This window comes from Rattus norvegicus, chromosome 17, assembly GCF_036323735.1.
Source record: "Rattus norvegicus strain BN/NHsdMcwi chromosome 17, GRCr8, whole genome shotgun sequence".
In the NCBI taxonomy this organism is placed as follows: Eukaryota; Metazoa; Chordata; class Mammalia; order Rodentia; family Muridae; genus Rattus; species Rattus norvegicus.
This window is the reverse complement of record NC_086035.1, coordinates 61,998,780-62,023,149: the sequence shown is the minus strand read 5'-3', so window position 1 is coordinate 62,023,149 and position 24,370 is coordinate 61,998,780. Positions and strand designations below refer to the sequence as shown.

Genomic DNA, 24,370 nt, shown 5'->3' with positions numbered 1-24,370 from the left:
AACATGGGCCCTCGGGGTCACACACACCCCTTCCCTCCTGCACCATACCTCACCCTAACAAGCATATCCCTGGCTTTTCTTTCTTCTTTGTTAAACACAACAGTAAGTAAGGGTTTTTACTAATGTTTGTTTGCTTGTTTTGAAACTGTGTCTTATCTCATGTAGTTTATCCTCTTTTTTCAACTTCATATACTCTGGAATCACAGCATGGCAACATTACTAATCCTGCCTTGTCATCTATGCCACCAAGGATAAGCAGAATTTACCCAATTACTTAAGAACAACTTGAGGCCTAAGAAGAGTTCTTTTATTTTAATTTTGTTGCCATTATTTGGGAATTGAACCCAAGGCCTTGAGCATGCTGGGGAGCTCTGGATTGTGGCTGTAAAGCATTCTTTAGGATGGAAATTAGGAGCTCCAAGAAGCTGGTTTCACTTGAACTAGACCTCAGTCCCCACAGTTGCCCTGTAAAGCAGGGACTGCTTTGTCCTTCTTTCATAGAGGAGAAGAAGATGGGGAAGAACAGACTAGACAACAGGCAGAGGGGCCCAGTACCTGAGCCTCCATATCCAAGGCTTTCTAGAGTTTACTACAGATTATTAAAAATAATCCAGTGACAATGATGTTTGCGAGGAACTTTCCAGAATGAGTTTTGCATGACAGTCTTTTCCTGGAGAGTAGAAGCACACAGGTCTACTCACCCAAGAAAAGGAGCCCAGGACATACCAAGGTAACAATGTGCCCAAGTTTAACTTAGTGAACCATGAGTGTTTATTGGAATTATTAAAAGGAGCCTGGGTGAAGGGTTACATAAAATCAGCAGGGATGACACAAAATCCCACCCCAACAAGAATGATGACATTACAAAGTTCAACCATGGGGTGGGTTTTCTGAACAGTTTGAAGACTGCTCTGGAGTCCCAGAACCTCTACCTAATAGTTGAGCTGTCAAGTCTCCTCCACTGAAGTTGTTCACATTTTTTGTTCTTCTGTAGATGGGCCCAATTGTCCTCTGAGTCAGTGAGCATCTTCTCCCTCCCTCCCACCCGGGGAAGCTTTTATTCAGAAGAAACTGCCATTCAACAATTAGAATATTGGTTAGAAAGTTGTTTCTTTTCAGTTCAAAAGGTCTGGGGAGATGGTTTAGTTGGTAAAGTGCTTTCCTTAAAGATATGAAGGCAGTTTTGAGTTTAGTCTCCAGAATTTAAAACAACAACAACAACGACGACGACAACAACGAGAACAACAAGAACAACAAGAACAACAAGAACAACAACAACTCACTCCCCTCTAATCCCAGCGCTAGGGAGGTGGAGGAAGGAGAAGATAGATGTTCAGTTCCTCTTGGCTTGCTGTACAGATTAACCTACTTGCTGAACTTCTTGGTGAATTTCAGACCAATAAGAAACCTGGTCACACACACACAAACACACACACACACACACACACACACACACACACACACACACACACACACACACACACCCAAAGCATTCCCTAAACGCACATCCTGAGGCTGTCTTTTATTCTCTACACCCACCTGCACATACAAAATAAATGAATGGCCAAAGATGTTTATTTTTATTAAAGTATTCTTATTAGATACATAGTAATAAAACATTTATGATACATACACAATATATGATGATACGACCAGGGTTATTGCTGTCTGAGTCTTATTACCATAATAAGCCCAATACAAACCAACGTACAGAAACATTTGTTTTGTTCCCAATTTTGAAGAGGTCAGCCTGTCATCAATTGTCCCTGTTACATCGGACCTGTGGTGAGGCTTGTGGCTGAACAGAGTCACTCACCCTTAGTGGGGAAAGAAAAGTACAAGCTGGATACCGTGGTGCCCTGAAGGCCACCCCAAAGAACTCAAGACCTTTTTAAAAATTTTAATTTAATCTATTTACTTTATATCCTGCTCACTGCACCCTTCCATCACCCTTTCTCACAATCCTTCTCCCCATCCCTCCTATCCTCTTCTCCTCTGAAAGGGTGGAGGCCCACTCCTGGCTTTCCTTGGACCCTGTCATGTCAAGTCTCTGCAGGGCTAGGTGCATCCTTTGTCACTGAGGCCAGACAAGGCAGCCCATCAGAAAGAAGATGTCCATGGCCAGGAAATAGCTTTTGGGATACCCCTCACCCATGCTCAAGTTGTTAAGGACTAAGAAGACTAAGCTGCGCATCTGCTACACATGTGTGGTGGTGGGGATGGAGGTTGGGTCCAGGTCTTTGGCTGGTCGTTCAGTCTCTGAGGGTCCCAAGGGTCCAGGTTAGTTGATGATGGTGGTCTTCCTCTGTAATTCCTATCTCCTTCAGTCCGCAATCCTTCCAGAAGAGTCCCCAAACTCTATCCACCGTTTGCCTGTCAGACTCTGTATCCATCTGAATCAGCCTCTGGGTGGAGCCTCTCAGATAACAGCTATGGTGCCTGTCTGCAAGCAGAACAGAATATCGTCAATAGTGTGAGGGATTGGCTCTTAAGTTGGGCAGGTTATTGGTCGGCTTTAGTCTTTGCTCCATCCCACATACCTACGTTTCTTATAGACAGGATAAGTTTTGGGTTGAAAGCTTTGTGGAAGGGTTAGTTAGTGTCCTTATGGCTCCACTGGGGTTCCTACCTGACTACGGGAGGTGGCTGTGAGGTGAGGGCAGGCACAAGATAAAGCTAGAGATTGTGATTGGGCAGTGGAAAAAGAAAGCAGATTAAGAGTTTTAGAGATGGACAGATAGGGACAGAGAAGAGAGAAGGACAGAGAAGATGGAGGAAGGAGAGGACGAATCTGATCCACATGGCATTAAATAGCCACAGTTAGCTATGAATATCCTAAAAGGGAAAGAATAGTATAGGACAATTTGTCCAATCTTGGTGGGCAGCTTGTATCAATATCAATTGACTCTGAGTTCATTGTGTGGGTGTTTTGAGGGTTGAGACTTTACTAATATAAATCTGACTGATAAATTACAAGCCTCTAGAGTTTTGATTTTACTAGGTTAAGGGGATTTGAGACATCTAGCCACAGGGGGCGGATAACTAGGAATGTGAACAGGTTCTGCAGCAAGCAAACTGTGAGTTGGGTGACCACTGCAGGAGGACCACGGCAGTGGGGGAACCACTACTAGAACACAGCCAGCATTAGCTTGTTTTTTGGTTTTGGTTTTAATATTTACTGCAACAGGTGGCCTCTTAAGGTTCCATTTCTCCACTGCTGTTAGCCACAGCTAAAATCCCTGTCACTGACTCTTGAGTGCCTCCCCTATCCCAGGTCTCTGTCAAGTCCTTTGAGATGCCCCTCAACTTCCCACCCTGTCAGTTGCAGATTTCCATTCACTCTCATGGCCATTTGGTCATCTCTCCTGTCCCTGCCCACACCTGATCCTGAACCCCAACAACCCCATTCCCCTCTTAATATTCTCTCCTTCCCAGATCCCTCCCTACAGAAAACTGGAAATAGTTCCACCTCAAGATCCAGCTATGCTACTCCACCATCCCACAAATACACTCGCTCAACTTTGCTCATCGCAGCTTTTATTTAAAATAGTCAGAAATCGGAAATGATCTAGATGTCACTCAACTGAAGAATGGATATAGAAAATGTGGTACACCTACACAATGGAATACTGTTCAACTATTAAAAACAAAGACACCATGAGTTTTGCAGGCAAGTGGACAGAACTTGAAAATATAATCCTGAATGAGGTAACCCAGACCCAAAAGGGCATATATGGTATGTTCTCACTTATAAGTGGATATTAGTCATAAAATACAGGATAGCCACTCTACATTCCACACACCCAAAGAAACTAAACAAGAAGGGAAACCCAAGAAAGGCTGCTTGATTCTTACTTAGAAGGGGGGATAAAACAGACCTCAAGATCTTTCAGTAGCTTTTAGTACTTCCTTTAGTACTACAGTGGAGACCAAGCTTTTACCACAGTCCTGATCATCACTTCTGCCTGAGCTGGTCTCAGTAAAAAAATTTACTAAATATAAAGGGATACTTCTTACTTTTGCTAATTACCATATTTAATTTGCTGGTGACTCATAGGCTCGAAAGTCTAAGAAGTTACAAATCATGTGCCCTGTGTACATAATGGTTTGTTTTATTACAGGTGGGAAATACCCTAATTCTACAGTAGTGAATACTAACAGCAAAGCCTAACATTCCACCTTTGTACCAGATGGGGGCACTCCTGTTTTCTCCCAAATTTTACCCCAGACGTGAGAGACAGAAAAGGGTAAGGATGATTTCTGAGAAATTTGATCAAAATATATTATTTACGTTTATGAAAATATGTAATGAAACTGATCATATATAATTAATATATGCTAATAAGTTTTAAAAATTCTCAGTGACAGGAAAAATATTAGTAAAATTAGAAAAATACTAAGTAGTCAGGTTGAAAGAAAGTGATTGATAATTTCTTTTTTCTTTTTCTTCTTCTTTCAGGAGACTCATTCTCAGCATGTAGCTCTGGTTGGTCTGGATTTCATATGTAGGCTAGGCTGGCTTTGAATCCAGAGAGATCCACTTGTCTTTACCTCTTAAGTACTGGAACTGAAGATATGCACTACCACACCTAGCTGATAATCTGTTTTTGCATATTTATTTTATTTGAGAAGATGACATATTCATTCATACCTACTGATTTTCATCAGAGATTCCAAAAGTAGGTTTTTTTTTTAAAAAGTTTAATTCTTGGATGGAATCCCTAAAATTAATCTCTAAATCTTTTAGTCTGGGATATAGTTAGATAGTAGTAGGGTTTGTTTTGGACTTTTTGTTTGTCTACTTTGAGAAAGGATATCCCTGAACTTCTGATTTTCCTGACTCTACCTTCTGAGTGCTGGGGCTATACATATATGCCAAGATCAAACCCTCTCAGCATATGTGTGTGTGTTAGACTTATACTATACACACTCAACTACATAAACAGGACTGCTTTTAGTCTTTTGAGCATTCTAGGCTATCCTCAACTTTGTGCTCCTTCAGACTCAGTATTCTAACTGCTGGGATTACAGGCAATGTGCCACCACCCTGGGATTTGGCTTTACCATTTAAAAAATGCTCCAAGGGCTTTTGACAAGTGAGCAGAAGTAGAAGCCACCACCGGGGCATGGAGCAGTTAGGAACAGGTTTTATGGGAGCAAAACAGCAGACAATGGTTTTCTAATTTAGTGTATAATTCCCTAGAGGGTTAAACAAAATAATGTAAATAGTGGCTGTCCCAAAGGCTTGGGAACCAATGTTGGTAACTCATTCTACCTGTCCTGGCACTTTCTCTGCACTCTTTTGCCTTCCATGTTTCTCTAGCTAGCATTTGTGCTTTCTGGGTACCACCAATCTCCCTGAACAGCAGCTTGTGGAGGGCTGCTGCATGGCCTCCTGTTCTAGCTGTTTCCTTTATGTTGGGTCCCTGGCATTGCAGAGGCCTTTATACCTTACCTCCCCACCCCCCAAACCCTGTTTACCAAAGAGGAGGGGTTTGTTTTCACTGTCTTCCCTGGTCAACTGAGGCCCTTTCTGAAGGGACCAGGACTCTGATGGGTAGGGTAGTCTTTTCCACAGCTGGCTTCTCTCGCCAGTGAGGTCTTCATTGACGGTGACAGTATGATTGTGAATGTGAGTTATGAGGACTCAGAGAATGCTCTTAGTCAGCCAATGGCCCAAGAGTCAAGCCTTTCTGACAAGACCTTGTAGACCAAGTGTGACCCTAATGAGATATACTGGGAACAGGAGGGGTGAGTCTTTAGATATGGCCGCCCATAGAAGTGAGCTTTGTGCAGAAGAGTGGAACTGTGGTAACAGAAAAGGTAAGCAGTCCTAGTGAATTCTAGGCCCAGCCCTGCTCTGGATGGAGTGATCTTACATGTGTAGCAGGCCTTCTGTGGTAGTTTGAACGAGAAGGGCTCCAGTAGGCTCATTTGTTTGAGCTGGTGAAAATATTTGGAAAGGGTCAGGAACATGTGGCACTGTTGGAGAAGGTATGGCACTGCGGGTGGGGCTTGATGTTTCCAATGCACTGGCCATTCTCAGGTTTCTCTCTCTGCCTGGTGTTTGTGGATTAGATGTAAGCTCTCAGCTACCACTCTAGTGTCATGCCTTCTTGCCTGCTGCCGGGCACCCACCAAAATGGTCATGGATTCTAGAACCGTGAGCCCCCAATTAAATGCTTTCTTTGTAAGTTACCTTGGTTCCGATGTTTTGCCATTTAATAGAAAAACAGCTAAGATGTCTTCCCAGCCCGTGATATGCACTGACACTTGAGTGGCTGCTTTCATTCCAGCTTCTTTGGAGTCAAGTATAAACAGAGTTCTGTGGGTCCATGATGTTTAGCACCCCTTCTACTGCCATCACTGGGATACTGAAATCAAGGTCAAGGCACACCATGATTTCTGAGCAGTTCCCCAAATCTCTCAACTCTGATTCTATGACTCTGGAATAGTCTTGGGCCGTGACTCCTCCCATCCTCAGAAGCTATTCTACTTCTCAGGGAAAATAAATGATCATATGTGGGTTTTGAGGCTGTGATCTTCTATCTAGTCCTACACAGGCCTAGTCACGCATACATCCTTTGGCTAGAGCAAGCCAAAGCAATTGCTCACCCTTCGCTAATGTCCTTTTTCAGGGTAGTGTCTTCCCCTTGGTATGTTTCCTGTGGATGACAACTGAGTGCATCCTTCTGTGGCTCTGAGGAACATCCCATGAACCAGCAGATCCGCTTATATCCCAGGAAAGTGCAAAATAATACATTCACGAAGCAAGTCAACTATATCCTTTTGCCCTGATAGTGGGGCATTACATATCTGATACATTGGCATTCCTCAAAAAATAATGCAAAATACTATTTTTTTAGAGGATAATTTTTTGGACTTCAACATAGGAAACCCTAATTCAATTGAGGTTAATAAAATTGTAACTGTAGCAGGGATGTTTGTGCCACCTTACACTGAGGCAAGTCTATGGTGTTTTTCTTAAGAAGATGATTAAAGAATTAAGAGTACAAATGTGTGAAGTCTTCTGAGAAACAGAGCCAGCACCCTGAAGATTTTCTCAGTCCCTAGCCCAGGTTTGATTTCAAACTTTACTTGTAGATGATGACCTTGAACTCCTGACTCTTTCACTGAGTGATAGGGTCACAGATATGTACTACCACACCTAGATTTTAAGATATTGGGGATTAAACCAGGGTTTTGCACCTTCTGAGAGCACTGGAATACCTGAGCGCTTTGCTCTAGCTTAGGTTTTCAAATCAATGAACCAAATGAAGAAACTGCTCTCTCTGGCAGGTTCTGGAACCTCGTTCTACCACAAGATGGTAGTATAATAACATGCTTTTGAAATGATACCTGGTTCCTGGCCCTTACTTTGAGCCTCAGCAAAATGTTTGTAAGGGCTCTTTAAATTGATCCTGTTCTTTAATGAGCTGGAGTGCATCCCTTTTAATAAAACAATCAGATTTCTTCCCCCAAACTTTGAAGTGTTACAGGTACCCTCAGCACGGTCAATAAGAAGATTAAGAAGTGAGAATGCAACAAAGTCTGCTTTTCTATCAACTTTCCCACCTTCTGTTCATGGTATTTCCAGGTTACCTTTATTACAAAGCAAAAAGAAAGTATTCAGCAAGATTCCTCCCACAAGTGACTTCAACAAGTTTTGGTTTCTTATTTGCTTTAATCACATTATATTATTTTTACCTCAATCCTCTAGGCATATAACAACCACATTGTCGACCCTCAAATATTTGCTAAGTCTTAACATTTTTTTTTCATGTAGTAGTCAAGGACACGCCTACATAGGTTAAAATGGCATGTGGGCAGTCACCCTGCCGCTGTTTGTCTAATGCACATGGGTTCTTCTTTCCTTTTCCTACCCATACAATCAACTGTGGATCTCGTTTGGGTGTTGACGACTTTTGATTTACATTTCAGATTCTAAAACTAAGAGCACTGTGGTTCAGTGCCAGCCCTGACCCAGTGAGTCTCTGATGATTGCAGTTTCAGGCAGCTTTTTCACTGAGAGTCTTCAGAGTGGAAACAGTGCTTTTCTTTTTTTTATTTATAAGTTTGCTTAGCTGTACACCATTACAGCCATCTTGTAAAAGTTATCAAATATGACATTTTACAAGGATGCATGGAATACTAATGAGGTAAAAGACTCAAAATAACAACTCCCCAAAGTTATCATGGTTAAAAATTGCTACCGAGAATGTCATAAACCGGCAACTTTTAGCTCTTTTCCACACATGTGATAAAGCCTTGCCCCTAACTTTGACCTTATTACTGAATACACAGAGTTCATGGCCAGTTTATACACACTCAGCATCCCACTTGTAAGTGTGGGTTAGGTGGGAGTGCTCGCATGTACCTAGGTCACAAACCAGTAATTATTTAACGAATAAAACTGCTGGCAAGGTGCCTGATTTTTGAAGGTAAAATTGGCATGACAACTATAGTATGTATTCACATTATATATCTAATTTTAAAATTTCAGTTAGCACGAACTGTGACTCTGAAAGGGAATAGAAAAAATTTTTTTTAAAAATGCCTCTTCATGAATTTCTGTAAAATAAGTAGCTTTCATCTTATTAATTCAGAATTTAGTCACTAAAGGAAAACCAAAGAGAAACAAACATCTAAGAAGGGTACCCAGGGTCCCTCCCCATCCACAATGCTGGACTCCAGTTATTAGCAGGGTAGCTGCCAGTTTCTTATTTTGATTGACAGGTTAATAAGGGACCTGGGGCTATCTTTTCAGTGTGAACATACAATCTTACCAATTACTTTTAAATTATTGCTAATCTTCCAGAAATTAAAAAGCCTAGGAAATAAAAATATCTGAAAAATATCTGCAGAAGAAGCGTTCTCCACAAGTGATTTAAAAGGTCCAGTTTAGAAAATTTGCCAGCATTTAGTCAATAGAATTTAGGCACTGAGGATTTTTCTTTTTAAAGAAAAACTTGTAGTTTATAATAGTTCATTGCTTCAATTAGGAGTGTAAAAGAAGGGAGTTTTGTAATGCAATTGTCCAGCAAAGGAAACTGCTTTAAATTGGGGGATTATGTGCAGAGACCACCTGTGGGGCATTCAGAGCCTTTTCTATAATGTACAGCCCAGGCCTAGCTGCCTGCAGGCTGGCTAACAAAGCCCTGGAAAGCTGTTGAAAAGGCTGAGCGTACTTGCGCCTCAGGTCTTCACTAACTGTTACAAGTCTTCCTCTCCCTCTCTGCCTCTCCTTTTTAAAGTAAAAGTCCCACATCCCTTTAATGGAAGAGCGTTAAGGCTCCACGGTGGCCAATTGGTCCGCACCAAGAGGAGCCAGGCAGCAGGGAAAGAAACTTCAGACTATACAGCTCATTCACAGAGGAGAAAAGATCAAAGTTTTCCAAACTCAAAAGACTAAGTTCCCTACAGATTAACCCTATTCATTTAGCTCCTCTTAAAGGAATGATGTGCAGAGGCACTGGGCAGACAGGTAAAAAGTTCAACAATTGCCAGCACATTCTTCTGCTGATTCAACAGCCTTCTGTTCAAATAAATTAGCTTAGTCTTGACAGAGGAACAATAGCTTTTTTTTTTCTCCAGGAAAAGCAGCACACTTGGAATACACAAGCAGGGAATGCTATTAAGAAGTTAACCCATTCGTTCAATCTGTTAGGCAGCACCTGCTTTACTACACCATATTGTCAAGTGACTTACAGTATAGAGGTGACCTGTGGCCTCAAATACTAACCTCCACATTTCTGAGTGTGGTCAGGTCTGTAAAAGGCCAGGGCTTTCAAAGTCACAGACTGAAGATACTCACATAGGGCTGCTGTTAGTGTAAGTGGCATTATACCAGCAAATAAACAGGCCAAGTGGAATGGCTACCTTTGCAAATTGTCCACCCACACACATCATGAAGAGCTACACAGGCCAGCAAGGAGAGACCATAAAAACCACCATTTTTGGGGGAAAGTGCAAAAACGCGATTTTGATTTCAATTCAACAATGATATTTACTTTGCTAACAGTTCAAGAATTAGAGGTTAACAGGTAATTGTCTCCATGCCTAAAGTCAGTACAAAATGGCAAGCCAGAAAATGTCCAATGTGAGGAACATGTCCTTAGCAAGCATATGGGGAACAGTTCAAAAGAGGTGGGGGACAGGGTAGTACTTAAATCATTTATCAAAAGTCATTTTATTGACAAAATAGAATACTTATATTTGTTCTTACAGGGTAGCCTCTAAACTTTTTACAAATAATGTACACATTGTATATCTTTGGATATATACATAATTTACACCTTTTTTTTTTTTACAACTTAACAAATAATTATATAAATACATCCTTTAATGTAAGAAACCCGTATTTACTTGGGGTGTATAATTAAGACATTTATTGTTTATTTAAGGCATCTGCCTGGTCATTAAGAATACCCAAACCGTGCAGTCCCACAAGGTAGCAGTTGTCCCTCCTCTAGGATGTATGAAGGGTTGAATTTATGCTGAAGAAGTCGAGGGTGAAGCAGTCCCTTGGGTGAAGTTTGTAGTGGTATTACCTCAAGACTCATCCAGGGTATCCAGGAGGGTTCCAACTATGCTAGCCCACTGAAACCATTGTCTAGGGTAGGCGCTCCGGAGCATCGGAGGGGAGGGGCTAGGTCTGGGAGGCTTCAATGCCAGGTACTTTGTTCTAAGGGAATCATTTAAGTCCCTGTGGCTAATGGATACCATTAAGAGTTCATTATCATGCTAATAGCAGTCAACACGGTGAAGGGGTGGGAACCCCGGCCGATCTGGGGTCCCTTCGCCGCCCTCGGGTTCTCCATCCCCCACCCCTCTCCGCCCCTTCTGGGCTTCCGTTCAGGGTTCAGACTTGGGACAATGGCATTTGCTTAGGGTAAGATACAGAGCTGGCCGTGCCAGACCGCCACGTCAGGCCGGTGCTGACGTCGCTGTAGAGGGATCCCCCACCTCCGCCGTGCCCCCCACCCCCACCGGGCCCGGGGCCACCGCCCCCAGGGCCGCTGCCTCCGGCGCCCGCGCCAACTGCAGCGCCCTTGCTGGCCCAGCAGCAGCGAGTACACAACGCACGCCAGGACTCCAGAGTCTTGCCGGACCAGACCCACACGCCTGATGTGATGCCCACCACTAGGCACATGAAGTACTTGAGCATGAAGACCGCGTAGTCGGGCCTGCGAGCCTGGTCTGGCTGCAGGTCGCGAAGGCATGGGCAGTTGTGCGTGGCCTCCCAGCGCGGTCGGTTGTGCTGCTCATAGAAAAGGCAGGCGACAACGACGGCGGCGGGCACCGTGTAGAGCACGGTGAAGAGGCCCAAGCGGATCATGAGCTTTTCTAGCTTGTGAGTCTTGGTTGGGCCTCCTTGTTGCTTGATGACTGAGCGGATTCGGAACAGCGACACGAAGCCAGCTAACAGAAACATAGTCCCAATGAAGAGGTAGATGACCAGTGGCGCCAGTACAAAGCCGCGTAGGTTGTCAAGGCTCTGGTTGCCCACGTAGCAGATGCCCGCCACCGGGTCGCCGTCCACGGAGCTGAGCGCCAGCACCGCTATGGACTTGACGCTGGGCACGAGCCACGCGGCAAGGTGGAAGTATTGCGAGTAGCCTGCTATGGCCTCGTTGCCCCATTTCATACCAGCCGCCAAGAACCACGTGAGAGACAGGATTACCCACCAGATGGAGCTAGCCATGCCAAAAAAGTAGACAAGGAGGAAGACTACCGTGCACAGCGCGGGGCCAGTGGTCTCATAGCGCACGTGCTGCTCCACTGCACCCAGCTCCTCGTACTCGCCGCGCGCGCCCGGGCTGCTCGCCCCCGCTCCCGCCGCCCCCGCGCCAGCGGTCGCCGCGCCGCCAGCACCCCCAGCTCCTCCTGCACCCGGCGCGCCGCCGCTGCAGGCCACTTTCTCGTGTCCAGCCACCAGGCGCACCAGGTACCCGACAGACACGAAGAGGTAGCAGGCAGAGAGGAATATAATGGGCCGTTCCGGGTACTTAAAGCGCTCCATATCGATGAGGAAGGTAGAGACAGTGGCGAAGGTGGAGACGAAGCAGAGCACCGACCACAAGCCGATCCAGAAGACAGTGAAGGCGCGCTCATCCTGGCTAAAGAAGGGGTTGTGGCAGGGCAGCGCACAGTTGGCGATCTGGCCGGTCTTGACGCGGTTGTAGAGCGGGTGGCGTTCGCTGGACACACTCACCATGGGCGCGCGGCACTGGCACCCGGGCTCGCAGGGAGCGGCGCCGCCACCAGGGGGCCTCGCCTTCCCGCCGCGAGAGGGGGGCGCAGCCGCCGTGTCCCCGCTGCCCCTACTGCTGCCGCCACGATGTGGGGGCCTGGCCCCTGGCGGGCGGCTGTGGCCGCTGCCGGAGGGCGGCTGCTCGCCAGGCTGCGGCGGCGGCAGGCGGCGCGGTGGGCTGGGCGCGGCCGTGGTGAGGTCGGTGCGGTTGTAGTCCATGCACAGAGTGTCGGGGTTGCCCTGCTCCGGCAGCCGATCGCAGCGCATTCGGTCAGGCCAGGCAAAGCCGTACTGGCGCATGAGCGGCGCGCAGCCGGCCTTGGCGCGTTCACACACAGAGCGGCAAGGCGGCAGAGGTTTCTTGTAGTCCTCCAGGCAGATGGGCGTGTACATGCTACACAGAAAGAACTTGAGGTCCGGGGAGCACTGGATCTCCACCAGCGGCCAGAACTGGTGTACCTCTAGGCCCGCCTCATCTTGCGTGTCGTGGTTGAACTGGTTGGGCATGTAGGTGTAGTTGTAACCGATGCCCTTGCACAGCGGCACTGTGATCTCTTGGCACGCCAGCTCCTTGGCCGAAGCCGCGGCAGCGCCGCTCGAGCGCTGTAGCACCGCCAAGGCGGCTAGTAGCGAGGTCACTTCCAACAGGTAACCCCACTCCATGCTGAGCGCCGGGACCCCAAGTCCTCCTTCTCCGGGCGCCGCGCAGAAGGGCTCTACGGTGAGGAACCTGAGTAAAGGGAGTGCAGGCGACCAGAAGGTCTTGTCCGGCTTTTCTCTGCCGAGAGGAGAATCTGCCAACAATTTATCTCCTTTTCAGGCAGCGTCTGTGGCAGCAGGGTCGGAAACCTAGGCAGGACTCGTCCGGCCCTCCCCCACGCCTCTCCTGGGGTGACCGCAGACGCGCCACAATTCCACAGGGTCTGTCCTGCGCCCTCTGAGTCGCACTCAGCCCTCCCGGAGCGGAGCGGTGGCCCCCGGGATCATTCTCCTGAGCTCCTGTAGGTCCTCCTGCAAGCTCAGACACTTCGTGTGGCTCCCAGCAGCGAAGGCTCAGAGGGCGCCTCAAGTTTCCTTTCTGGCTTCAGTCAAGATGGCTGTGTCTGGCCTCTAGACTCTCGGGTCAGACCTAGCGGCCCCTCTTCGGGCCCCGAGGGTTCATGTCCGTTCCAGGCCGCGCCGCCACTGCCAGAGTTCCGGGCCCTCGGCTGCTCAGGCCGCCGCCTTCTCACTCCTGCGTCGGTCCTCTTGCATCTGCAGCCACCAAAAGTCCGAGCCGCGTTCTGGCCACAGTCGGGCAGGGTGCAGGACGTGCTTTCTTGCTAGACCGACAAACAAATCCAGAGCAAAAGACAGAGGGGACACCTGAGCACCGTAGTCCCAGCCTCCTCCTCCTCCACAGGAGCTGCGCCCTTCGCCTAACTTCCCGGCTTTAGTCAGCTAGCGCCTCCAGGCCGGCTCATGAATATTTATACAGCCTGCATTTGGTCTCCTCCCTCTTCTGCTTCACCAATCCCTGCGCAACGGGGCGGAGTATCTGCGTTCTCAAGGCTCTGCCTTCCTTAAGGAAGTCCGTAGTTTTGGGACTGCTTTCCTAGCTTTGGGCGGATGGAGAGTTTGTTTTTGGTCACCATGGGGTTGACCACACGGATTGAGCATTTACTCAGACTGTCCCCAAAGAGTTCAGCGCTTCAGAGGTCTTGGTCGCATTTCTCCGAGTCTGCTCCTGGGATCTCTCCCAGGAGAGATCTCTGGAATCACCTTCCAGGGCTCTCTGAGTCAGTCTCTTGCTCCACAGACAATATCTGCGGGGTCTAGATGGTCTTGGAAGCACAGCTAGGGCTCCAAGGCTGGTCCAGATCCAGAGCTAGGGCATTTCAGGGAGAGATTTCCTCTTGGTAGTCTCATAACGAGGGCTTTTCGGACTTGGCGACTTGGTGAGATAGTAGTGAGACTTCTATTGGGGCTAGATGACCAGGTTTGGCCAAGACTGCTTGGTAGCCCTTTCCGAGTGCTAGGAGCGTGGTACATAAGTGTCCATTGCCGCATGACCTGTGGCACTTCAGTTCCTTACCTAGAAAGCGGGAGTGATCAAGCCAGATGTCATTTGGGAGGTTGATTTTTTTGGATGGGATAAAATACATAAATATATGAAAGACGTAGATCAGTTTATCCTTTCAGACACAAACATAAGCTTACCAATAAGACACACTGACTACTGCCACTGCATTCCCTACCCACGTGCTACTTTTAAGACATACACACACTCATCTACATAAAAACTTAACATGTGTTTTTGTCTGTGCCTCCCTTTCTGCTGTGAGAGGCGGGGCTGCGTGCTGTACTCAACACCCAGAACCAGAGGAGCGTTCAGCTGCTGCCAGCCCTTTCAGCGTCCACCTTAAGTAGGGAGGAGGGTGTGAGGGGCCAGGGCCTGGCAGGTTCATTTGCGCTTGTTAGGACTTCCCAGGGGGTTGTCTTTCTCCTAGAATGGAGTGTTTATTTTTTAATTGATGTGCTGTTTCATTTAGCGCTTGTATGGAACTCACGCTGCGGCTGTAATTACTGTAATCTCGGGAATAAGCATTTCAGATAGTTAGGGTGGCAGGCACTCCAGTGGCCAGCCTCTCCCTCCCACCCTTGCTCCCCCTCTCCCTCCCTCACTCTCACCCTCCCTTCCTCCTTCCCTCTCCCTCTCTCGGTCCCTCTCCCTCTCTCCCTCCGTTTTTCCCTCCCCCTCCCTCTCTCCCTGCCCCCTCCTCTGCACCCTTCCTCCTTCTCCTCCTCCGCCCTTTCCCTTCCTTCCCCTTCCTTTCCCTTCCGCCCTTTCTTTTTGTTTCAAGATTTTTGCTTTTTGTCAGATTTCATACCAGGAACAAGTGGAACTGGAGAACAAAAGTTGGGCAGGGAGTAGAGAAGAGGCGACTGCAGGTCCGTTCTAGGCTGTGCAGGTTCTTTGGCAGTGGAGTGGTGATGGTGGTGGTGGGGGAGATAGCAGTTAACGTCATTAAAACAGCCTTGTGGCAAAACAAAATTAGCAACCATGGTGTATTGTGAGTTATAGTACTCTGTCTTCCTCCTCTTCGCTGCAGTTCAATGCAACAGCCTCTTAGGAATAGTGCCTTCTGGTGACCCACAGGACACCGCCCCTTCGGTCCCCCTCTAGTGCCCGCCCCCCCCCCCCCCCCGCAGCCTTTTGCTCTCCCATCCAAGATTGCTGGGTTAATAGATAACCACTATCTTTTATTTATTTATTTATTTATCATTTTAATGTTGACATTTACTTAGCAGTCTCTTATAGTGAAAGTAACACTTCCTACTCTTGGAAACAAGAGCTAAAACTCCTTAGAATCCGGAATTCAATGCTTCCGTGAAGTTAGCTGATTCAGCAGAAAATCGGCCAGGAGAATAAGCCAAGTCGGTCTTTTACTTTGTTGTTTGCTTTTCAGTCGATTCTTCCCTCCTCCGAGTTCCATTGTGTGAGTTCAAACTTGTAAAGTCACCCTTTCTCTGCGTTTCCTGGGTACGCACAGGGCCATCCCCCAACCTTACAGGGCGGCGCAGGCACTACACTGATCCTGGGGTAATTGGGCGATCAGGGGAGGCAGCACCTCTGGTTGGAGGCGCAGGGCGGGAAGCCAGACGCCTCCCAACCTCCCCTAAAACCGCAGGTGGGAGGAGCCAACTTTCTAAAAGCTACACAAATGGTAGTTTTTACTGTTTTTCTTCAGTAGGAAAAGGTCAGATATTAAAGTTTGAAATTACAGTATAAAAGTTAGGTAAAACAAACTGATATTTGAAAACTGAGGCTGAAAATAGTTGATTTTGGCTTTTAATTGGCATTAAAAATTTTTAGAGACAAAATGAAATCTTGAGGATGTGGAATGTGGAAAGTTTGGGTAAGAATATTAAATTCACATGAAATAACAAGGAGACAGAAGTTCAGACTTTCCAAAACCATGGAGTATTTGGAGATGACTGATTTGAGACACCAAGACACATGTGAAAATTAACTGAAACTTACTTCTGAGAAAATACAACAATAACGTTTAATACTATTATTAAAGGGCTACTTATTATTTCAGGTAGTAGAAACCAAATCAGAAAGAAACCAAAGAAGAAACCAAAATCATCACACACATAAGTGTAAGAAAACTGACTTTTTTTTTTTTAAGTAAACTAGCTACCTTTTAGGGTAGGAAATATTTTTTGGAGAGGAAATAGAAAGTTAAAGTTACTTGTCCTTCAGCAGAGTAACATTAGCTTTCAAACTATTGCAATGGTTGTAGTTTGGGGACAAGTTCCTAAGTTCCTGGGGTCAATTTCTAGCACTTCAAAACAAAGCAGAAAATGTTTCCACGTAATCCATACTGGACACTATAGACAGCCCATTCAAGGAGGAAAGGGTTCTCTTGTCCCACGGTTTTATGGTAAATCCATATAAAACTGCAGGGAGTATGTGGCAAAACCTCAAAAGAGTGGAAAAAAGGGGCCTCCACAATTCCCTTTAACCATGTGTTCCTTAAGTATGCCCATTTGTGGCACATTCTATATCTCAATGATAGGAAAAGTAAAAGGCACACATTTACATCTGGAGAAGAAAGGCTTAGAAAATATGGAATACACTTGAAATTTCCAAGAGTGTCCTACTGATATAAGCATTTCTGGGAAAATGATATGAGGATGTTGCTTCATGGTGGAACATCTGCCTAGCATCCTCAACATAAGAAAATTATATATATATATATATACATATATATATGTAAAATTTGCTTAGCATGCATGTGCTCTATACTACACCTGCCACTGCGTGCTACTTGTCATGCTCATTCCTGTATGGTAAGGAGGACTCAAGGGTCAGAAATTCAAGATCATTCTTAACTGCATAGCCAGTTGGAGACTAGGCTTGTGTAACAAGAGTCCCTATCTTAAACATAAATCAAAACACAAGCAAATCTTGACATATGAGGGGGCCTAAATATATCAATAAGACGATACGTTCCAAAGAGTATATGCTAAACTATTTTACAGCTAATGCAATTTCTCAGGTTATATTTAACACCAGTTGTTTCTTCTGAAAACTTGCTTTCCTTCAGAAAGAAATGGTCAAACATTATTTTGCCAGAGCATATAATAGGGAGATATCATGGTATGTTTAAATTATGTCTTTCTAAAGACACTATCTTCATTCCTCCATAAGTAGACGAACAATTGGGATGAACTGGTCTTACCTCAATCTAGGGTTAAATGAGCAGGAGTGCTGTTTGGCCCTCAGTGTACCCAGATCCCTGCACATTAAACATTTGGACACTACCATGATATTACTGGTAGATAGGGGAGGCCTGGGCCTAGTATGAGCAGGTTAGTGTTAGTGTGGCCTTGAAGAGGATATTGAGAGCCCAGTGTCTCCTCTCTCTCCTTTCTCTTCTGTACCACGGTGATGTGCTCTCTTTTACCACATCCTCCATGCTGTTCTGTGCAACCTTTCCATAGAAGCCCAACCATCAGTACCAACCAGTTATGGACTAGAATCTCTGACTCTAGTCAAAGTGAATATTTCCTCTTTTTAAAGCTGGCTAACCTTAGATTCATGTCACTGTAACAAGAGCCTGGACAATATAAAAGGATTGCTTAATTATTTTTTTATCTCCTCCATATTCAAAAACTCTCCTAAGGCTTCTTGCCCTCTATTTTCTCCACCTCTAGAGAGAGCCCTGTAAGAGGAAGCGCTCTCAGCGTGTTGGCTATGACAAGGTCCATATGAAGAGTGTGTCAATTTCTGGGTGCACAACCTCAGTGCTTACTCTACATGTACCCGCCATTTTGGAAATGGGGCTGACACTGTCAATTAGTAACTTTACACTCTAGGATGTGTCTCAAGAGACAACACATGATTTTTTTTTTTTTTTTTTTTTTGCCACTGAAGGTAGAATAGCTAGGTGCATCTTATGAAAGCGCCATGCATTAGTTTGGAGGATCTGAGATGCTGTGCAGACCTAATAAAAACTGACTTGGACAAGAAAGGCAGTTCAGATTTCAGTAAACATGGACAGAGGATTCTCACCACTGGTTTCTTAAGTCATTCACAGATGTCAGGCCTGGAATCCCACTGTTGGCTTCCCATGGAGGTTATTGTTAAACTTCAAATGACAACAGCCAGGACAGGTTCTTGATATGGGAGGGCGCACCTCCTTGGAAGGAAAACTCTCCTCTGAAAGCAGAAGAACTTCCTCAGAGTACTGTGCTTCCAGTGTTAGTGCCAATTTTAGCTGCAAGACGAATGAAAGTGAGGAATCTGACAAGTGGCTCGTGATACTGGGATCTGGTGACAAGAAAGGGGAAAAGATGTATAATATTATGTACATCTATATATCAAAATATGAGCTTTGAAGGGTGGGGAGATGACTCAGTTGGTGAAATGTCTTCTGTAAAAGCGTAAGAACCCAAGTACATGTCTGAAAGGTCCCATATAAAAGCTACATAGGGGCAGTCGGAGAGCAAAAGTGGGTGGATCCTTGAAGTTCATTGACCAACCAATCTGATGAATTCCAGGCTCAGTGGGAGATTCTCAAATATAAGGTGGAAAGACATTGAGGAGACACTCATACTGACCTCCACGCATGTGTGCATAATTGGGGTCTTGCATTCACATGTGCATGTGTGTGTGCACACACAATAGCATATGCACTCACTCCCCACCTCCTCTTTCTGTCTCTCTCTCTCTCTCTCTCTCTCTCTCTCTCTCTCTCTCTCCACACACACACACACACACCCCACTGGTCAGCAGCCTTAGTCTTCCAGCACATGTCCCTTAGGGTCACAGTTAAGAATGGCATAAGTTGGAGAAAACTTTGATAACAGTATGCTTTTCTTTTTGAAGTTTATTTAATATAGATGACTGGCCAGTGGTGAGCTCTGTGTTAACTGCTGTCTACTGCCAACAGTCGTGTGTCTCAGGGAGGAGAATAAGAGACTGTGAAGTACTCATCTCTAAGTAGAACATCTGTTTAACCCATGGTCTATCTCAGGCTCCGGGATTATCCCAGAAGAGTGGGCAGAAAGACCATAAGGTCAGAGGTAATAGAGAACTGTAGTAAAATAGTATTTTCTGGTCCTGAAAGGGACATTGCACACACAAACACATAATGGATGTGACTGTACATACAGGACCTACACTAGATCAAGTCAGCTAAAGTCCCATCACTGGTTGGGTAGGGGTGGATGAATTCTACCTATATCTGAAGAGTTATTGGCTAGCTGCTTAGAAACAGAAAGAGTCAACTTTGTTTAGGAATGTTCTCTCAACAATCTGGTGCCCATGTTCCTGTGAACAGCCCTACAACCATATATGTACCGACAACACTACATTTAAAAAAAATGTGCTGATGTATGGATATATGGAAGCATTAGGCAAGTTGGAGGGTAGAGAGTGAGAAGCATATTTGATCAAAACACACCAGATTCATATATGAAATTCTAAAACAATACATTTTGAAAGTTAAAAAATAATCTAAATTTTATGCTGGACAAAAATCTAATGTTGGGTTTTGCCACAGGCTTCTAATCCCAATGCTTGGAGACAAAGAGACTTACTGATTAGCTAGTCTAGCCAAAATCTTGAGTTTCTTGTTCAGTGAAAAGATTTTTAGCTCATCAATTAAAAAGAAAAGAAGAGCACATCTTGACAACCCCTGGCCTCCACAGTGCATACATGGGCACACAGCTGCACACACGTGTAGACACACTGACACACACCACACACATACACACATTTTCACACACCACATACACACTCATTCACACACCACATATACTTATTAACACACCACATACACACATTCACACGCACACATACATATACGTTCACACACCACATATACACTTTCACACACCACAAAACCACACATCTATACCACACACATAAACACACATTCACACACCACACAAATACACATTTACACCGCACACATACACACATTAACATATCACACACACACACACAGAGAGAGAGAGAGAATTATCTTGTATTTAACATCTAATATGTATTATTTTGTACCTTTTTTATTTTTCTTTTTGAGAAAAGAAATAACCAAAGGTCAGACTATGGCTTTGATAGGAGTACCCAAGCCCACTGTCCCAAAGTGTCCTTCTGATTAAGCATCTGTGGCTCTTGACAAAACCAAGGACTAGGGAAGGACAAAGAGGTTTTGCCTTTGCAGTTGGGAGGCACAGAAATGACCTTAAAATTCTCCGTGATGCCAGCATGGAGTGTCCTTGATAGAACAGTCATCCATTTTTTTTTCTAAGCTGTCTGTCTATTGCCCAGGACATGAGGTCATCCCCTGATATTTCACATTGACACAAAACTATGAAGCTAAGTAAAAGTAACTGAAGAAGACTATGTATGGTGTAGAGAAAACAGCATGTGGGTCAGACAGTCCCAGAGGAGTCCATGCTACCTGCCTGTGGCATAATTTATTTGCATTAGTTATTTTTCTATTGCTGAGACAAAGCATCATGGCTAAGGCAAGGTTTCATTTTACTTATGGTTCCACAGGGATGAGAGTTTATCATGGCAGGGAAATATGGCTGCAAGTTTGATAACTGGAGCAAAAGTTGATGAGCCCCAAGTGGGAAACAGTAAGCTACTCTCAGGGACATGTTTCTTCCAGTAGGGTCACATCTCCTAACACCACCTAAACGGTGCCATCAATTGGGGACTTGCATTCAAATACCCAAGACTATGGAGGGCATCTCATTCAAACCACCACACTATCTGAGTGTTGCCTTCTTCAGGTTGGCATGTGGAGTGACTCAAACAAACTCAGGCTCAAGTTTCTGTATGGTTAGCTCTTAACTGGGTAACATATCTCCTTAACCCTGGCACCACCCTTTATATGACTTAACTTTTGTTAACTGAAGCCACCAGATCATTCTTAGAATCAAAAGCAGGGCTGTAGATGTGCCCAAGGTTGAAAAAAATGTTCAAACATAAGAGGGGCTAGATTGTTTGTTTGCTATGGTTTTTTTGAAAGAGGGTTGCACTTTGTAGCACATGTTGGCTTCAAACACATGATCCTCCTGCCTCAGACTCCTGAATGGTAGTATGTCAAGTACATGCCACCATGCCAGGATGTGTGGAAGTAGAAGCTGTGTTTTAAAACTGCCACACCAACTCAGTGTGATCCCTATGCTATGTATCAAGTGGTTATAACACTCTCTTTTATATGGAACTCGTGGGGAAGTGCCACAGGTACAAACCTGAAATGCTGTTGGATAATCATTCACATAGGAAGCTATTAGAAAGGAAATTAAGGTTCAGAGAGGATGAAACGCAGCATCAAAGATGGCCTGAGAGTTGAGTTCACAGAGAAGGAAAGGCTTAGGTGTGTAGGTAGTAGCTAGTGAGAAACTGACCTTTATCTAGGGTATGCATATGATTCCAGTGCTTCTCCGTGGACTGGAGCGTTTGTGTTTGCACCCAGCTGAGTCTGTGCCCTGGGTTGCTTTGTCTCTGGTGCCTGTGCAGGTCAGCATTTGAAACAAAAAGTCTAACACTTCTAGAGCACACCAACCTGACCAGCCATGGCCATGATTCTGAGTTATTGAAACCCCTTTCTCTCCATGTTTTCAGTGTCTGCTTTGGTTTGTATCCCTTATAGTTCCACTGTGGCTAAAGGTCAAGGTTCATCTTATCCCATGTCAATGTTCAGATGCAGGAAGAGGCTCTTGTTGTCCCTTGGCCTCTTTTAAAAGTAACACATTTGGCGCCCGGAGCAGAGCCTCTGCTCTGGATCTCCGAGCACTAAGTACATACCCCAGTTGCAGCTTGGCATCCCAGGTGTTCTGACACATCCAGGAACACAGGTGAGACCCCCAAACCCCATCCCAATACCTGGTATAAGCAGGACCTCTGTGACCCAGGGACAGAGATATCCCATCCAGCCACATATCCATGCTTCTTCTGGTTTGCACCTGTGCCTGGAGTGGAGACTTTGCTCTGGATCCCAACGCACTCATCCCACACCCAGATTCGACATGACCTCCAGGAATTCTAGCACACCCTGAATCACAGGATCACAGAATCACAGGGTGACATGATGACAGGCTTGCAGGAAAAACAGGTTACAGTCAGAGAAAGCAAGTCCAGTTAACACAAGAGGAAACCACATGGTGAAAGGTAAACACAAGAATATAAACCGCAGAAACCATACTGCTTGGCACCAACAGAATCCAGCTTTTGCACCACAGAAATCCAGAAATACCGCAACACACTTGAAAAGCAATATTCAGATCTATATGAAGATGATAGAGGACTTTAAGAAGGACATAAATAACTCCCTTAAAGAAATACAGGACAAGACAGGTAAAGACATAGAAACCCTTAAAAAGGAAACACATAAATCCTTCAAAGAAATCCATGAAATCACAATCAATCAGGTAAAGAAATTGAACAAAACCATGCAGGACCCAATAGAAACATTAAAGAAAACACAAAATAAGAGAACTCCAGAGATGGAAAACCTAGGAAAGAGATCAGGAGTCATAGATGCAAGTATCACCAACAGAATGCAAAAGGTAGAAGAGAAAATCTCAGGTGCAGAAGATACCATAGAAAACATTGACACAACTGTCAAAGAAAATACAAAAAGCAAAAAGCTCCTAACCCAAAACATTCAAGAAATCTAGGACACAATGAAAAGACCAAATCGAAAAATAATATGTATAGAAGAGAATGAAGATTCCCAACTCAAGGGCCCCAAACATATTCAACAAAATTATAGATGGAAACTTTCCTAATTTAAAGAAAGAGATGTCAACAAAGATACAAGAAGCCTACAGAATACCAGACTGGGTCAGAAAAGAAATTCCTCCCATCACTTAACAATTAAAACACCAAATGCACATGCAAAGAAAGAATATTGAAAACCATGGGGGAAAAGGTCAAGGAATATATAAAGGCAGACTTATCAGAATTACACAAGACTTCTCAAAAGAGACGCTAAAAGCCAGAAGACCTTGAGTGGATGTCATACAGACCCTAAGAGAACAAAAATGCCAGCCAGGGCTACTATACCCAGTAAAACTCTCAATTACCATAGATAGAGAAACCAAGGTATTCCAAGACAAAACCAGATTTAAACAATACCTTTCCACTAATCCAGCCCTACAATGGATAACAGAAGTAAAAGTCCAACACAAGGAGGGAAACTACACCCAAGAAAAAGCAAGAAATTAATCTTGTCATAACAAACCCAAAAGAAGAGAAAACCATAAACATAACCCCACCTCTATCAACAAAAACAACAGGAAGTAACAATCATTGGTCCCTAATATCTATCAACATCAATGGACTCAATTCCCCATTATAAGACACAGGCTAACAGACTGGAGACATAAACAGGACCCAACATTTTGTTGCATACAGGAAACAGTGACAAAGACAGAGAGTACATCAAGTTAAAATGCTGGCAAAATTTTTTCCAAGCAAATGGTCCCAAGAAACATACTAGAGTAGCCATTCTAATATTGAATAAAATAGACATCCAACCAAACGTTATCAAAAAAGATGGGGCAGAACACTACATACTCATCGAAGGAAAAATCCACCAAGATGAACTCTTGATTCTGATTATCTATTCCCCAAATGCAAGGACATCCAGATTTGTAAAAGAAACATCACTAAAGCTCAAAGCACACATTGAACCTTACACAATAATAGTGGGAGATTTCAACACCACACTTTTACTAATGGAGAGATCATGGAAACAGAAACTAAACAGAGACACAGTGAAACTATCTGAAATTATGAACCAAATGAATTTAACAGATATCTATAAAACACTTCATCCTAAAACAAAAGAATATACCTTCTTCTCAGCACCTCATGCTACCTTCTCAAAAATTGACCATATAGTGGGACACAAAACAAAGCTCAACAGATACAAGAACATTGAGTTAATATCATGAATTCTATCAGACAACCATGGACTAAGGTTGGTCTTCAATACAAACAACAAAAACAACAGAAAGCTCACATACACATGGAAGCTGAACAACGCTCTACTCAATGACAACTTGGTCAGGGGAAAAATAAAGGAGGAAATTAAAGAATTT

At 44.7% G+C, this 24,370-nt stretch overlaps 1 protein-coding gene across 2 annotated transcripts; it reads right to left on the bottom strand.

The window, feature by feature from the left end:
• Nucleotides 1–7,664: 7,664 nt before the first annotated feature.
• Nucleotides 7,665–15,301, bottom strand: Fzd8 (frizzled class receptor 8). Of its 2 annotated transcripts, XM_006254142.5 has the most exons (2): nt 15,124–15,301; nt 7,665–14,327 (listed from the first exon to the last, which is right to left on the bottom strand). In XM_006254142.5, the coding sequence occupies exon 2, from the start codon at nt 12,914–12,916 to the stop codon at nt 10,862–10,864; it is 2,055 nt and encodes a 684-aa protein (XP_006254204.1). In that variant the 5' UTR covers nt 12,917–14,327; nt 15,124–15,301; the 3' UTR covers nt 7,665–10,861. The 2 variants fall into 2 exon arrangements, with proteins under 2 accessions (XP_006254204.1, NP_001037716.1); NM_001044251.2 differs by lacking the exon at nt 15,124–15,301 and having other exon boundaries at nt 10,171–13,156.
• Nucleotides 15,302–24,370: the final 9,069 nt, after the last annotated feature.

Bases quoted from the DNA above. Each gene is read 5' to 3' on its own strand.
- Fzd8 (XM_006254142.5), bottom strand. From the start codon at position 12,916: ATGGAGTGGGGTTACCTGTTGGAAGTGACCTCGCTACTAGCCGCCTTG.